We start from the raw sequence: 15076 nt of genomic DNA, 5'->3' as shown, positions 1-15076 counted from the left end.
GGCCTGATGCAACTTTCTCGTTTGCATATTTAATGTAAAAACTGCTATGTCCGCAACCTTTGGACTAGGGTTTTAGCGTTGAGACAGAGAGAGCACATTTATATTCTTAAAGACAGTGGACACTATTGGTAACTGTCAAAGACCAGTCTTCTCACTTCTTGTATCTCAACATATTTATGCATAAAACAACAACCTGTTAAATCATGAGCTCAAATTGGTCGTCGAAGTTGCGAGATAACAATGACAGAAAAAACACTCTTGTCACACAAAGTTGTTTGTTTTCAGATGCTTGATTTCGAGACCTCAAAATCTAATTCTGAGGTCTCAAAAACAAATTCGTGGAAAATTACTTCTTTCTCGAAAACTACGATACTTCAGAGGGAGCAGTTTCTCACAATGTTTTATATACTATCATCAACAGCTGTCCATTATTCGTTTACCAAGTAAGTTTTTATGCTAAACATTATTTTGAGCAATTATCGTGTCCACTGCCTTTAAGGTACTAAATCTCTCTCTCTCTTTGAAGGTTGTAAGAATAAAATCATTTCAAATGTATGAAATCATCTTTTTTTTAGACGTCATCGTATGGATGTCCTTGTAGTTAGCGACTGCTCGGCCGGAATCGGTTCCTGCGCATCTACATTTTCTGATACGTGTTAGGAATTCATTCGATACATTTATTTTGCCCCAGTTAGGTTTTCACCTATGAAATGCTGACGGTGGTTTAACTTGATTGCTTATACTTGACTCAGAGTATGGTATATTTGTCAATTAATAACAATAACGACGAAGATTTGTCATAATTAGTGTCGGGTGCTCTTTGGTTTTGCCCTGCACGGGAGGTAAAGTGATATTAATTTAGGCCTAATAACATATTTTGCCGGACGCCATCTATGGATAACCTTTGGTCTACCGGTACTTTATTTTCGGCTAATACATTTATGATACCAACTATATTTACTTCTCTCTAAATATCATTCCCCATCGATAATAACTGTATGTATGGCTTCATTAACAAGCTGGGTCCAGAAGGCAGGAGGAAAGTAGGATGCCCTCAGACAAAGAAGCGAACTATAGCAAAAATAGGTTTCGGACCTTCTGCTTAAATCCATACGAGATAGACACATAGTTGAATGATTTTGAATGATTGATGGTAGTTATTTCGAATGATAAACCAGCCATGGGGGACTTTTGGACTGTTCTTTTCACAGGTCTCCTGTGCTCAGACCTACGCGCGCAATAATGAGTATGTATGCTACGGTGGCTGATCTCCGCCAACAAATAAACACCTTTTCAGTAGGGCGTTATAACGCCCTATAGGGCGTTATAACACCCTAAATTACGGCGTTATAACGCCCTATTTCTCAATTAGGGCGTTATAACGCCGTAATAGGGCGTTATAATGCCGTAAAATTAGGGCGTTATAACGCCCTATTTCTCAAAATCTAGGGCGTTATAACGCCGTATAGGGCGTTATAACGCCCTACTGAAACAGTGTTTATTTGTTGGCGGAGATCAGCCACCGTAGTATGCACATCCTCAGAGCCGCAAAAAAAAAAAAAACACCGTCATGTCTGCTCCCGCCAGAATCTCCAAAGTCTCCCATTAGAAAGTATCTTATTACAACCTAGTCTGGGCCCCTGTCTTTCAGGTACCTCCTAGCCAGTGATTCCATTGGATACAATGATATTGGATAAAGGTGCATCCATCATGCCCAAACAGTACACTGCTGTAACGTCCGCAATAGAATTTGACTGCGTATCTCTATGTGAAATGGTTGAGGTCAAAGGTTGAACTACACGTGCCGATTTTGGAGGTCTCTAGCGTTATTCACGAGGCTCGAAGTGTGACGTCAGCTGTTCAGGCTAATTACAACCCTTCTTGGCGTTATTAAGAAAATAACCTTTAGGTCAAGTAGTATAGACAATGTGAACTTTGTTTATAATAAGTGTGACCTTGTACATTTTTAAGGTTTTCTGGCAGGCAAGATTATATGGTCCTATTGGGAAGTTGCAATTTTGTGTCATAATTTCCACATAAAACCAAGAGTTATGAAAGTAAAAGCTGGACAAGTTTTGAGGTGTGCCCCCTTTCATCATATCAAAAGTTGATAAGAATTAGACACTGCAATCTCCATGAAACGTAAGATTTTGTTTTCTTCCATTGAGCTGTGTACAAAATAGTGCCTGCAGGAAGTCCAGGCTCTGTGGCTCTTTTGTAAACATGTGACGTCACAGGTCACATCGTCTATTCACAACAGCACTTACCAGACACAGATATTCCACGGTATCTCTACCGACTAGGCCTCGATCCAAACCGGCTAAGATGACGTCAAGGTAGCACATACAACACCCAATGGCAATCACATTGTTGATACTTGGGCAGGAGAGCTTCACTACCCTGAACAACAATTATAAAATCAGGACTCTTAAAGACACTGGACACTATTGGTAATTGTCAAAGACTAGCCTTCACAGTTGGTGTATCTCAACATAAGCATAAAATAACAAACCTGTGAAAATTTGAGCTCAATCGTTCTTCGACCTTCTGAGATAATATTGAAAGAAAAAACACTATTGGTAATTAATCAAACAATTTATTAGCATAAAACCTTACTTGGAAGCGAGTAATGGGGAGCTGTTGATAGTGTAAAACATTGTAAGAAAGGGCTCCCTCTGAAGTAACGTAGTTTTTGAGAAAGAAGTAATTTTCCACGAATTTGATTTCGAGACCTCAGAAAATAGACTTTGAGGTTACGAAATTTAGGATCTTCAAGCACACAACTTCGTGTGAAAAGGGTGTTTTTTTTTTTTATTTCACTGTCATCTTGCAGCAACTTCGACGACCAATTGAGCTCAAATTTTCACAGGTTTGTTATTATATGCATTATTATGTTGAGCTACACCAAGTGAGAAGACTGGGCTATGACAGATACCAATAGTGTCCACAGTCTTTAAGTCATACACAAAATATGTTTTTGTTAAGAACAGTGCTGTGACTCAACACCCTTAAAGGCAGTAGACGCTACTTGTAATTGTCAAAGACTAGCCTTCACAGTTGGTGTGTCTCAACATATGCATAAAATAACTAACTAATAGTGCGTTGAGTGTTTTCTTTGTAAAATTAAAAATTAAAATCCACAAGGGAAATTGAATGGGTAAATATTTATCTGATTTTTGGGATAGCGACAAATAATTGACTAGAGAGTGGGATTTGAACCAACGACCTCCGGATTAACGTGCTGGCGCTATAATACAACTGAGCTATCTAGCCCTAAATTGGCATTGTCCCTATTTTGTCAATATCTTTGTTCAATATAGTATGTAAGATGCAAATTGTTCAATGTCAAATGAACTTATTGGTGTAGGAAGAGTGATTGCTAAGTCTACATTTTGGATAATCACCTCTTACTCCTGAAGCTTATGTTGAATATCAAGAACGCCACAGTCATAATAATTCCGAGAACTGCAAATGATGTGAAGACGATGAATGTTGATGGGCTGATACCGAGGTGGACAATTTCCCTCAATGGGCCGTCTCTAGGAGTGGCACCCCCTGGACGATTAAAACAAAGTAAGCTAACTATGAAGATAGGTTTGCGGTAACACCATGAAGAACTGGTGATTAAAAGAACACGTTGCCTTGGATCGGTCGAGTTTGTCTTTGAAAAGCGTTTGTAACCGTTTGTTATAAAATGCATGTGGTTAGAAATATGCTTTAAAGGCAGTTAACACTATTGGTAATTACTCGAAATAATTATTAGCATAAAACCTTTCTTGGTGACGAGTAATGGGGAGAGGTTGATGGTATAAAACACTGAGAAACAGCTCCCTCTGAAGTGCCATAGTTTTCGAGAAAGAAGTAATTTTCCATGAATTTGATTTCGAGACCTCAGGTTTAGAACTTGAGGTCTCGAAATCAACCATCTAAACGCACACAACTTCGTGTGACATGGGTGTTTTCTTCTTTCATTATTATCTCGCAACTTTGATGACCGATTGAGCTCAAATTTTCGCAGGTTAGTTATTTTATTCATATGTTGAGATACACCAACTGGGAAGGCTGGTCTTTGACATTATTCTACTTTCAAAATATCTTTCTATCATATGCAGTCTATAACAAACGGTTACATACGCTTTTTCAAAGACCAACTCGACCGATCCATGGCAACGTGTTCCTTTAATGATTCGAACTAAATTTCCAAATTGTATTTCAATTATAGTATTCCCCCCGAATGGACATACTGCTCCGGATCTTCAGCAATACCTAAAAAAAAAACACCTTTTGAAATGAACTATCACAGGTAAGTTTAAAGGCAGTGGATACTATTGGTAATTACTCAAAATAATTATCAGCATAAAACCTCACTTGGTAACGAGTAATGGGGAGAGGTCGATAGTAGAACATTGTGAGAAACGGCTCCCTAAGTGACGTTGAAGTTTTCGAGAAGTAGTTTTCCATGCGAATTTGATTTCGAGAACTCAGATTTAGAACTTGAGGTCTCGAAATCAAGCATCTGAAAGCACCTAACTTCGTGTGACAAGTTTTTTTTTTTTTTCATTCAACTTTGACGACCAATTGAGCTCAAATTTGCACAGGTTTGTTATTGTATGCATATGTTGAGTACACCAAGCGAGAAAACTGGTCTTTGACAATTACCAATAGTGTCCATTGTCTTTAATGTATTATCTTGACACTCGTATAGGATTGAAACAACTGAACAGTTAAAAAAAGAACAAAAGGATACTCTCCCTTTAAGCACCGTAAGCGAACAGTTTTGTTTTAAATAAAAATTATAGAAAATGGCATTATTCCTCTGAATTAAAGCTACAAACCCTCAAATTTGCGAAAATTAAAACAATTGGTTTTCCCTCTTTACCGTTAAACACGAGCCTGTCTCCTCGCGTCCACTTCAGTCCACCATCCTCCAAGTATATAGCAACCGTTTCTTCAACTCCGTCTTGCAAAAATAATCATCAAGAATCACATCAAACAAGTGTATAAATAAGGGACTCAATGTGTGGTGAAGAGGTTTTCAACTAGTGGTTTAATCCCAACGAGGTCTGGTTCTTGATAATTTTACCGAGCGGTTTGGATCGAAAGCTAAGGCCATCTACCCTATACTCAAGTCAGAATAATATAGGCCTATGACAAACTTTGAAAGTGACAAGATTTAGTTTGAAGCGATGTGTAATTTGATCGGGAGCCATAGAGTTCCTGATGCTGAGAACAAGGCGTTATTAATAACCAATTCTGATGTTCATTTAACAACGGTCAACAATTAACGAATGCACTCACCAATTAGTTGTTCGATTTTAAAAGGAGCGACGCGATTTCCCGAGACATCGAATGAGACGGAGCCCTGGTGGAAACACATTTTAGTTTTATTTAAAAAAACTTCGGACATTAAACAAATTCTTCTTGAGTGGTAGGAAGAACAACATAATACCAGTAACAAAAAAAAAACAAATGTCGTCTGAAATGCGTCTTCAACATTATATAATAACATTATAGAAACAACACAATAGTAGAAATTAAAGGTTTGAAGAAAATAAATACAAACATTGACGCAAAATGGCAAACAAAAAACATACGGCCTACGCCTCGAAGTATTGAAGATCATCTGTCATGTCTGTACCCTTAAAACATCGGGTCAGAGTTGATTTTTTCCCCTGAATTTTCTTAGTTAATAATAAGTTTCAGTCTTTCGTCAAATTGTTAAACCTACCGATATTCCTTCAAACTCAAGCTTCGACAACTCCTCCACCAATCTCTCCCGTAAATGATGAGTATTGTCGTAGTCGAAATCTTCAATTCTGACGGATGAGTTCTCCGAGGCCAATTGCTTTGCCACTCTGTGAAGCGCTAGGGCCACCGCCCAGACGGCATCGTAACCAAACGGTGCAAACTCCAACCCGGCATAAGCCAGCCCGTCTGTAAAGTTGGTGTACACCTCAGTGTATTGTCTTGCATTCTGTGGTGGAGAGAAAAGTTTGATTTGCAATAATGACCTGATACAATGACAAAGGAATATTAAGAATAAAATTGATTTATAACGCGCACTTCTCCAGAAAACCGATCAAGGCGCCGACACAAAATGAAAACATTACACAATAGAAAATCAAGAATAAACTTATTTTCTGAACTGAAACGTTTCCCAGATTCAAATAAAGTGGAATGAAAACTGACATCTTTTTCCATAAACACATTCTAATTATAAACGAGGGAGTTTTTATTGCATTAATTTTATAAATTATTACCAAACGTATAACGTCCCTTGAAACGACAAACAGGAGTTATCTTGTTAAAATAAAATAGGTATTTATATCACTTTTAAAATAACACACCAATGGTTATGTTTCAGTAAGTTTAGGTTTTGGCATGAATGTTTTTTGCATGCAAGGTCAATGTGCTCATTTTAATCGGGCACCAGTCACGACTATTTGTATGCAAGCTTAACGTAATTTTGACTGGTAACCTATTTCTGGTAAGCAGTGTTTGTGTGCTTTAACACGTTTAAGTGCATACAAGCCTCATTAAATTTGGAGTATGTTAAAAGTGTATAAAGATACTGAATCATAAAAAAGGAACTGTGTTTCAATCCAGACAGAACGGAACCATGAAAAATGAACTGCGCTCCAATCCAGACAGTACGGAATCATGAAAAGGGAACTGTATTTCAATCCAGACAGTACGGAATCATGAAAAGGGAACTGTGGGTCAATCCAGACAGTACGGAATCATGAATAAGGAACTGTATTTCAAGCCAGACAATACGAAATCATGAAAAGGGAACTGGTTACCAATCCAGACACAGTGTTGTTATTATCCTCCCTTAGATCCAGAAACACTGTCCCCACGTAGTTCTGTGCCACTGCATACATCTCTTCCTCAGTGCAACCGAATGTAACATTCTTCCACCAGTCAACACTATTCCAGCTCTCCAGCATCCAAATGTACTTGCTACCATACATTCCCATGTGGTACGCCTACTTGCAAGAAGGGAACAAATTCAAAGTCATAATAAACTCGATTTATACACATTGTTTGTTTTCTTTTGATATTGTCTCCTTGTTTGTAGTTTGTCTAGGTTGTCTTCTACAAACCTTTAACTGGCTTGAAATGATGGCCACATACTCTCTTTATTTTGGTTAACATAAAGACTGACTATTTTTCCTCAATCCTCTACGTGCTTATTATTTGATTATCTGTGTAATATTTTGTATTAAAGTTTATACCTTGAGAAGAGGAGTATGAAATCAATCTTGACATGAATTGAACAATATAGAGCGCCACCAATAGTTTGCCAAAGAGACGATCTTGTTTAGTTCAATTCAATTCAATTCAATTCAATTCAATTCAATTCAATTCAATTCAATTCAATTCAATTCAATTCAATTCAATTCAATTCAACTCAATTCAATTCAATTCAATAAGACGTTTTTATTTAAAGGCACTGGACACTATTGGTAATTGTCAAAGACCAGTCTTGTTTCTCACTTGGTTTACCTCAACATATGCATAAAATAACAAGCCTGTGAAAATTTGAGCTCAATTGGTCATCGAAGTGGCGAGAAAATGATGAAAGAAAAAACACCCTTGTTGGACGAATTTGTATGCTTTCAGATAGGAATAAAAGACTTCTGGCTAGAAGTATGTTAATTGTTTTTTTTTAGTGAGAAATTACCTTTCTCAAAATCTATGGTACTTCAGAGGGAGCCGTTTCCCACAATGTTTTATTCTATCAACAGCTCTCCAATGCTCGTTACCAAGTCAGTGTGTAAGTCCATAATTTTTTCGAGTAATTACCAACCGTGTACCTGCCCTTTAATACTCTTGTTGGAAACTAGTGCAAAAGGATAATTGTTTTTACAGAGAAAGGTAGCAAAAAGCGCATACGACACATTATTGTCAAACATCACGCTTAAAAGTAAAAGGCTTTTCCGGAAAAAATAAACGTTTTATTGGTGCTCCACTGAGCAGTACTTTGTCATGCATTGCAATAACAACAGTTCGCTAAAGGTAAAGGTGTTTCCTACTAGTCAAAAGTACAATAAGCACTATGCAAGCATTACGGTTCGCAACAGTTTGCTAAAGGCAAAAGCCGCTTCCTGGCTCTGTTGCCCATGTAGTCTGTGCAATAATCACTAAGCATTACGGTTTGTAAGAATTTGCTGAAGGCAACTAGTTTCCTATGTATTAGTCAAAAGTGCAATACGCATTAAAGGAACACATTGCCTTGGATCGGTCGAGTTGGTCTTTGAAAAGCGTTTTGTAACCGTTTGTTGTAAAATGTATATGGTTAGAAAGATATTGTATAAGTAGAATACAATGATCTACACAAATATGCCTCAAAATTGCGTGGTTTTCTTTTTACCCTGTCGACTAACACGGTCGGCCATTTATGGAAGTCCAAATTTTGACTCCCATAAATGGCCGACCGTGATAGTTCGCGACGTAAAAGGAAAACCGTGCAAATTCGAGTGATACTTGTGTGGATCATTATATTCTACTTCTAAAACATCTTTCTAACCATATGCATTTCATAACAAATTGTTTCAAACGCTTTTAATAGACCAACTCGTCCGATCCAAGGCAACGTGTTCCTTTAAGCATTCGCAAATATTCTTTACGCTTGACCTACACTTTGTTTGTTTCAACCTAATTGAAACTGTCGACTTAATTTGCGTTAGCCTTGCCCTTTCAGAAACACTTCAAGAACAAAGGGTAAACAATCTGTTCTTGCGTTTGTTCCAGGCTAGATATAAACTATCTATTATAGGTCAACGAAACAGAAAAAAAGCAATTTGATTTTCGGAAACCTGGATCAAAATGGAACGTGCACACATCAATGTCCTCGAAATTTGCGGATTTGCAGCAATATTCAAAGGCACTGGACACTGTTGGTAAATGTCAAAGACTATTCGTTTCACTTGGTGTATCTCAACATAAGCATAAAATAACAAACCTGTGAAAATTTGAGCTCAATGGGTCGTCGAAGTTGCGAGATATTAATAATAAAGAAAAAAACATCCTTGTCGCACAATGGTCAGATGAAGTTGTGTGCTTTCGGATGCTTGATTTCGAGACCTCAAAATTCTAAATCGGAGGTCTCGAAATCAAATTCGTGGAAAATTATTTCTTCTCGAAAACTACGTCACTTCAGAGGGAGCTGTTTCTCACAATGTTGTATACTATTAACCTCTCACCGTTATCTCTTAAGCAATAAAGGTTTTATGATAACAATTATTTTGAGTAATTGTCAATAGTGTCCACTACCTTTAAATCTGGCCTCCGTGACCACTTCCCCATTTTGAACCACAATGTATTTGATGTTTGAGAACTAACTAAAGATAAGAGTCCCTTACCTCACAAAAAACCTGCTGAAGACCATCCTCGTACGCACTTGCAAGGATAATGCGGGCGTCTTTTTCCTAAATTGGGATATTCATAAACAAAAACATTGGTTTGTGATAAGTGACACACCATAATAATGTAATGGATGGCCAGATTGGCGTAGTGGTATCTCATTTCCTCGCCTTCCACCCCCAGTGACCCCGGATCATGCCAGCGACCCTTTGTGGATTTGGTTTGCAGTCCCTCTGACTGCATGGGTTTCCCTTGAATATTTCTCTGGGTTTTTCCCCTCCCACATCTAAAACTGAAACTTCCTTTCTTGTAAACAGTAATTTGGTTCGAAGCTTCGAGTCCTTGGCTTCGCAACAAGATGAAAAGAAAACAAATCGTGGCCAATTGCGACCGTACGGAAACGAGAACATCGTTGGATACATTAATAATAAATGAAGGGCTCAAAGGTTCAACTTAGCTTTGTGAGACACTTATTTTCCAGTAGATATAATAATCCTTATGAAGATGAAAACAAACCTACAAAATGGTTAAAATGTTGTAAGATGCTACTGTGTTCGCTTAAGCCAGTTTTAGTCTTAAAGGCAGTGGACACTATTGGTAATTACTCAAAATAATTATTGGCATAAAACTTTAACTTGGTTACGAGTAATGGGGAGAGGTTGATAGCATAAAACATTGTGAGAAACGGCTCCCTCTGAAGTAACGTAGTTTTCGAGAAAGAAGTAATTTTCCACGGGTTTGATTTCGAGACCTCAGATTTAGAATTTGAGATCTCGAAATCAAGCATCTGAAAGCACACAACTTCGTGTGACAAGGGTGTTTTTTCTTTCAATATTATCTCGCATCTTCGACGACCGATTGAGCTCAAATTTTCATGTATATGTTGAGATACACAAAGTGAGAAGACTAGTCTTTGACAATTACCAATAGTGTCCAGTGTCTTTAATCCCAAAACGCTCTATTTCGAAATTTTCTGTACGTTTGTTCATTTTTAAATTGTGATATTTTTAATCAATACAGCATTATAATAGTTGATTTTTTTTTTTGCTACCACAACCAACTCCTCCTTATTATGTATATAGACTCGTCTTGTTTTCGACGCCAAATGAAGTCACGTTTCAAACTAAGCTGCGTAATTAAGATAGTAATTGGAAATTAAACAAAATGAGTTTTATACCATTTTAAAGCCATTGTACACTTTCGGTAAACAGTTTTTGTCCAAAAGCCAACACTTCGTGTATTTCAACTGCAATACAAAATAACAAACCTGTGAAAAATTTAGGCTCAATCGGTCATCGGAGTCGGGAGAAAATAACGGGAAAACCAACCCTTTTTTCCGCACGTTTCGCCGTGTCATGAAATGTGTTCAAAATAAATCCGTAATTCTCGATAGCGAGAATTGATAATTGTTTTAATGTTTTCTCAAAAAGAAAAGCATTTCATGGAGTAATAAATTATTTCAAGAGAAGTCTTTCAACATTACCTTCTGTAAACCCTGTAAGTTATTTGTAAATCTGTTGACTTTTATTGTTTTTTTCTGTTCCGAAAGTGTTTAATGGCTTTAACGCGAGGTTAGACTGGATTATTTTGACCAGATTATTTTGACCTCGGAGCCCACATCCTTCAATATTGTCGTCTTCTTCAATTACGTACCTTTATATTTCGGAGCTGTACCGTTGGCGTTTCTCCAGCATTGAAAGACTCTTTGGCGACTAGGGTTAAATTGTGTACGGCTAAATCTTCGGAAAACTTATTTATTGCCTGGATGATGTTGATGATGAATGACGATGGAGAAGAAAAAGGTGTGAAAACTCATTATTTGCTGTTTATTTCAAATCGAATTTATGATGATATTGCATAAAAACCCGTCCCAGGCATTATTTTGTTTATAATCTTAGCAGAAAAAGGGAACACACAGTTGTCAAAACAGTCGATCTAATTTTCTACTTTTCTCAAAAGAGAAAAGCAGGTGGTCAACTTTCTGGCGCCAAAGTATAAAAACTACTTTTCAGGTGGCAGAAATTGAGAAAATGAAAAAAAGTCAAAATCGTTCTGATAGCAAAAAGACAGGTGGCCATTTTTGTGTCCACCGACATAAGAAGGACATTTTAAGTTTGCTTTACTGGTAGCGGACAAGTAGAAAAAAATGGAAAATGCATCATCACAAAACGTTAAATCTCATTAGTTTCAGGTTGCAGAAAAAATAAAATCCGTTAAATCTGACTTTTAGCTACTCTGATAGCAGATAAGCAGATGGCAAACTTTCGTCCTTCACACTTATAAAAAAAAATCTGGTTACCATAAAACATTACAAACAAACTATAAACCTTCGTAAAAAATGCTGATTCATGACTTACAGTTGTGAAGTACTCATTGTTGTCGTGTATGACTGCAATTCTCTCCCATCCAAACTCCTTCATGATTGCGATCCGGGGAGCATTGAGTCCGGACTGGGCCGGATTGGTCCGGAAGAAGTACGGGAAACGGCCCCGGAACGATAAGGCGTCGGATGCGGAGCTCGACGAAACCTGGAAGGGGTCGTAGAACAAAAAGTATGCACACACAATCAAAATGTTCACAGGACAAAATAACAAAGTTATGGTTGTGGCTGCTTAATGCGCCTATAGCACCTTGTAAACCCTTAATTATAAGGTGCTAAATAATTGGGTCTCAGAATTCATCACTGCAATAACCTATCTTTCTGAAAGTTTGTATATACTCAGCGCCTTGACTACCTTGTTTGGTAGATACGTGCGCTATATAAGACTTCGATATTATTATTATTATTAAAGTGTTAACGATACAACCGGTTGGGCAAAATTTCATACAGCTGTAAAAAAGCAGAAAATACTGCTCGGCAATTTCTTTTGCTTAGCAAGAAATTTATAGTGGAAAACCTGTCGTGGCAATGGTAACTGTATTAGTATTCTGGCAGGTAAGTTTGTTTTGCTAAAGCTATATAACTTTGGTGCTTAATTGATGCCTATCAGACTTTATGACAATATTGGCCCTGTGCGACAGCAGAGGGATCACCTAGTCAGGATCGGTAGAGCACCGGTGTCGCATGCAATTAAGTCCTCTATGCAATACTATCCGGAGGACAGTATTGCATATTCGATAGTGACCGCCGGATGGTTTTGCATATGCAATCATGTCCGCCCGGACGCTGCTGCATAATACAAATGTGTCCGCCCGGACACATTTGCATATGCAGTTGTGCCATTTTTCGCCATTTTTTTCAAGCTAAGTGCATATTCGGCCGTTGGGTATTCGCTGCAATCATAAAATACGTGAAAATTCATGCTACAAATACGTAGGTTCAATGAATGCACGCTCACAAGCGAGCGTGCACATACTTGTACAGTCATGTAGGCCTACTTGTCCACTGGACGGTTTTTGCACAGCTCCGGACATGATTGCGTATATGCAAAAGTGTCCGGAGTGGACAATAGTGCATGGCGGACACAATTGCATCTGACACCGGCATGATAATCTTTGGTTGCAGGTTCCAGTCCCGCTCAGGTAAAGAAGATATTAAACTAATACGAAATTATATACAAACGGTGTCTATACTAAAGGTGTTCTCGACAGGGTCAGAAGGGGGCACCCCAAGGTTATTTTGTGTAAATTGGGACACCTCAAGATTATTTTGTGTAATATAGGTTTTCTCGGTCAATTTCGGAAAATGAGCAGCCAATTTAACCACCAGCCTATTCTATTTGGCACGAAATCGAATGCTACTAAAAAGGGTCATTCGCATTCATTTAAAGACTAGTCAAATCTACTTTTACGTCATTCGATTTAACAAAATAATCATTCAATTTAACAATTCATCGAAGCTGCATTCAAATTCGCAGGAGTGTTTTTGAGGCGTGTGTTTAGTCATTCAATTTCATTTTAAAGCCATTGGACCCTTTCGGTAAACAGTATTGTCCAAGGCCCACACTTCGTGTATCACAACTTCTATATCAAATAACAAACCTGTGAAAATGTGGGCTTAATCGGTCATCGGAGTCGGGAGATAATAACGAGAAAACCCACTCTTGTATCCGCGCGTTTCGCCGTGTCGTGACATGTGTTTAAAATAAATCCGGAATTCTCGTTAAAGAGAATTGATATTGTTTTACTGTTTTCTCATAAAGTAAAGCATTTCATGGAATAATATTTCAAGAAGTATTTCACCACTACCTTCTGTAAACCCTTCTGTACCAAAAGGGTCCAATGGCTTTAAAGCAGTCATGAAAAATAACGAGTGCGCTAGGAACTTGAATGCCTGAAAACGAAATTGAATGACCGAACTCTGAATTTGAAATGCAGTAAAAACAGGGGAGGCAAAATAGCTTTAATTCGAGCGCCTGAAAATGAAATTGGCTGCTCATTTGCCGAATTTGACCGAGAAAACCCATTCTTTCTATTTCCATCATGCAGCCCGCAACGCTTTACCGTTTTACCACGCATTTCAAGTACATGGGTACCGTGTAAGTACACAAAAAAAAGCTTTTTTCTTTTTCGTTTTAGGTGTTCGGGCCAACAACCCGGAACACCTCTTCTTCTTTTTTCTTCTTCATACTTCTTCTTGTTCTTCTTCTACTATGGAAGTAGTTTGGGAATAACTTGTTTACTAAATAAACTCATTCACTAACTTTTTTTTGAAAACTTATCTTACACATTTTTAACAGAGTAATGTTTACCGGAATTTTCAATTACATTACATTACTTCTTGAACTCAAAACGATCGACGAACATGTTGTTTTGACAATTTTTGCAATTTTGATGATTTATTACAAATCTTGAAAACGAAGCAAGGTGCAATATTTGTTTTTTAAACCAGACTTTTACTCCCGAAAACCGAACACCTAGAGTTTGTTCACAAACTCTCAAAGTCTAGTTCTTTTTTTTTCTTCATGTGGCCTTAACAATTTTCGTAACAATCCACCTGATTGGTCATCAGTATTCAAACTCGCTTTAGGTTGTTGTCAAATAGACCTTATTCATTGACGTAATCCAGCGGCCATCTTAGTGGAAAAACGGTGACAAAACAATCGAAACGCACAGATTTGTACGCGCGGCGCACAGGATTGGCCAATGAACAACCTCCTTTTGACCTCTAGGTGAGGGCGCCCTACTGAAATGACGTCATGTGCATAAGGTCTATTCCCCAGGTAGTTGTACATATCATAACAAATTGTTATCTTGGCATTGGGGTGAAGCGAATGGTACATAATTTTCTTTCTCCATGCCTGAAAAATAGTGCTCTCAAGTGGAAGACCAATAGAGTGTAAATTATAAGAGAAGTAAAAATTAACAACATATAACTAAAACAAAATTACTGTAGTGTAATCGCGCGGGCGGGAAAGACAATTATTGATACGGTGACTTGACGGTATTGAAGAGTGTTACGAAGTGACATAAATATAGTAATCGAGCATGGAATTGCTTGTCAGCAGCTTGGGATCTAATGTCTGTTACAAATTGGTTATTATCTAGAAGTGTACTTATAATATGTTGTTGCAAAGGCCGTTAGTGCCCTTAGAAACATAAGGGGTATTTTAAAAGTGCATACTAAATCCGGTTTAAGGAACATGGGAATCTTGCGAGCCTCCCTTAAAAGCACCCAAAATAATTATTAGCATAAACCTTACTTGGTAACGAGTAATGGGGAGAGGTTGATAGTATAACACATTGTGAGATACGACTCCCTCTGAAG

The 15076-nt window shown here is 37.8% G+C and overlaps 1 protein-coding gene across 1 annotated transcript in view; it reads right to left on the bottom strand.

Annotated features, from left to right (window-relative positions):
• Window positions 1–15076, bottom strand: part of LOC139951853 (gamma-aminobutyric acid type B receptor subunit 1-like) — a 35628-nt gene that overhangs the window by 7565 nt on the left and 12987 nt on the right. The window contains exons 3-11 of the mRNA XM_071950920.1: window positions 11727–11897; window positions 11023–11130; window positions 9369–9434; window positions 6804–6989; window positions 5729–5974; window positions 5299–5362; window positions 4880–4960; window positions 3405–3555; window positions 2268–2400 (exon numbers count right to left, since the gene is read on the bottom strand). Coding sequence (XP_071807021.1) covers window positions 2268–2400; window positions 3405–3555; window positions 4880–4960; window positions 5299–5362; window positions 5729–5974; window positions 6804–6989; window positions 9369–9434; window positions 11023–11130; window positions 11727–11897 — 1206 coding nt within the window. The remainder of the gene's footprint in view (window positions 1–2267; window positions 2401–3404; window positions 3556–4879; window positions 4961–5298; window positions 5363–5728; window positions 5975–6803; window positions 6990–9368; window positions 9435–11022; window positions 11131–11726; window positions 11898–15076) is intronic.

Source organism: Asterias amurensis, chromosome 19, assembly GCF_032118995.1.
Source record: "Asterias amurensis chromosome 19, ASM3211899v1".
NCBI lineage: Eukaryota > Metazoa > Echinodermata > Asteroidea > Forcipulatida > Asteriidae > Asterias > Asterias amurensis.
Note: the sequence above shows the minus strand (reverse complement) of the source record. Positions and strands in the feature narration are given on the sequence as shown.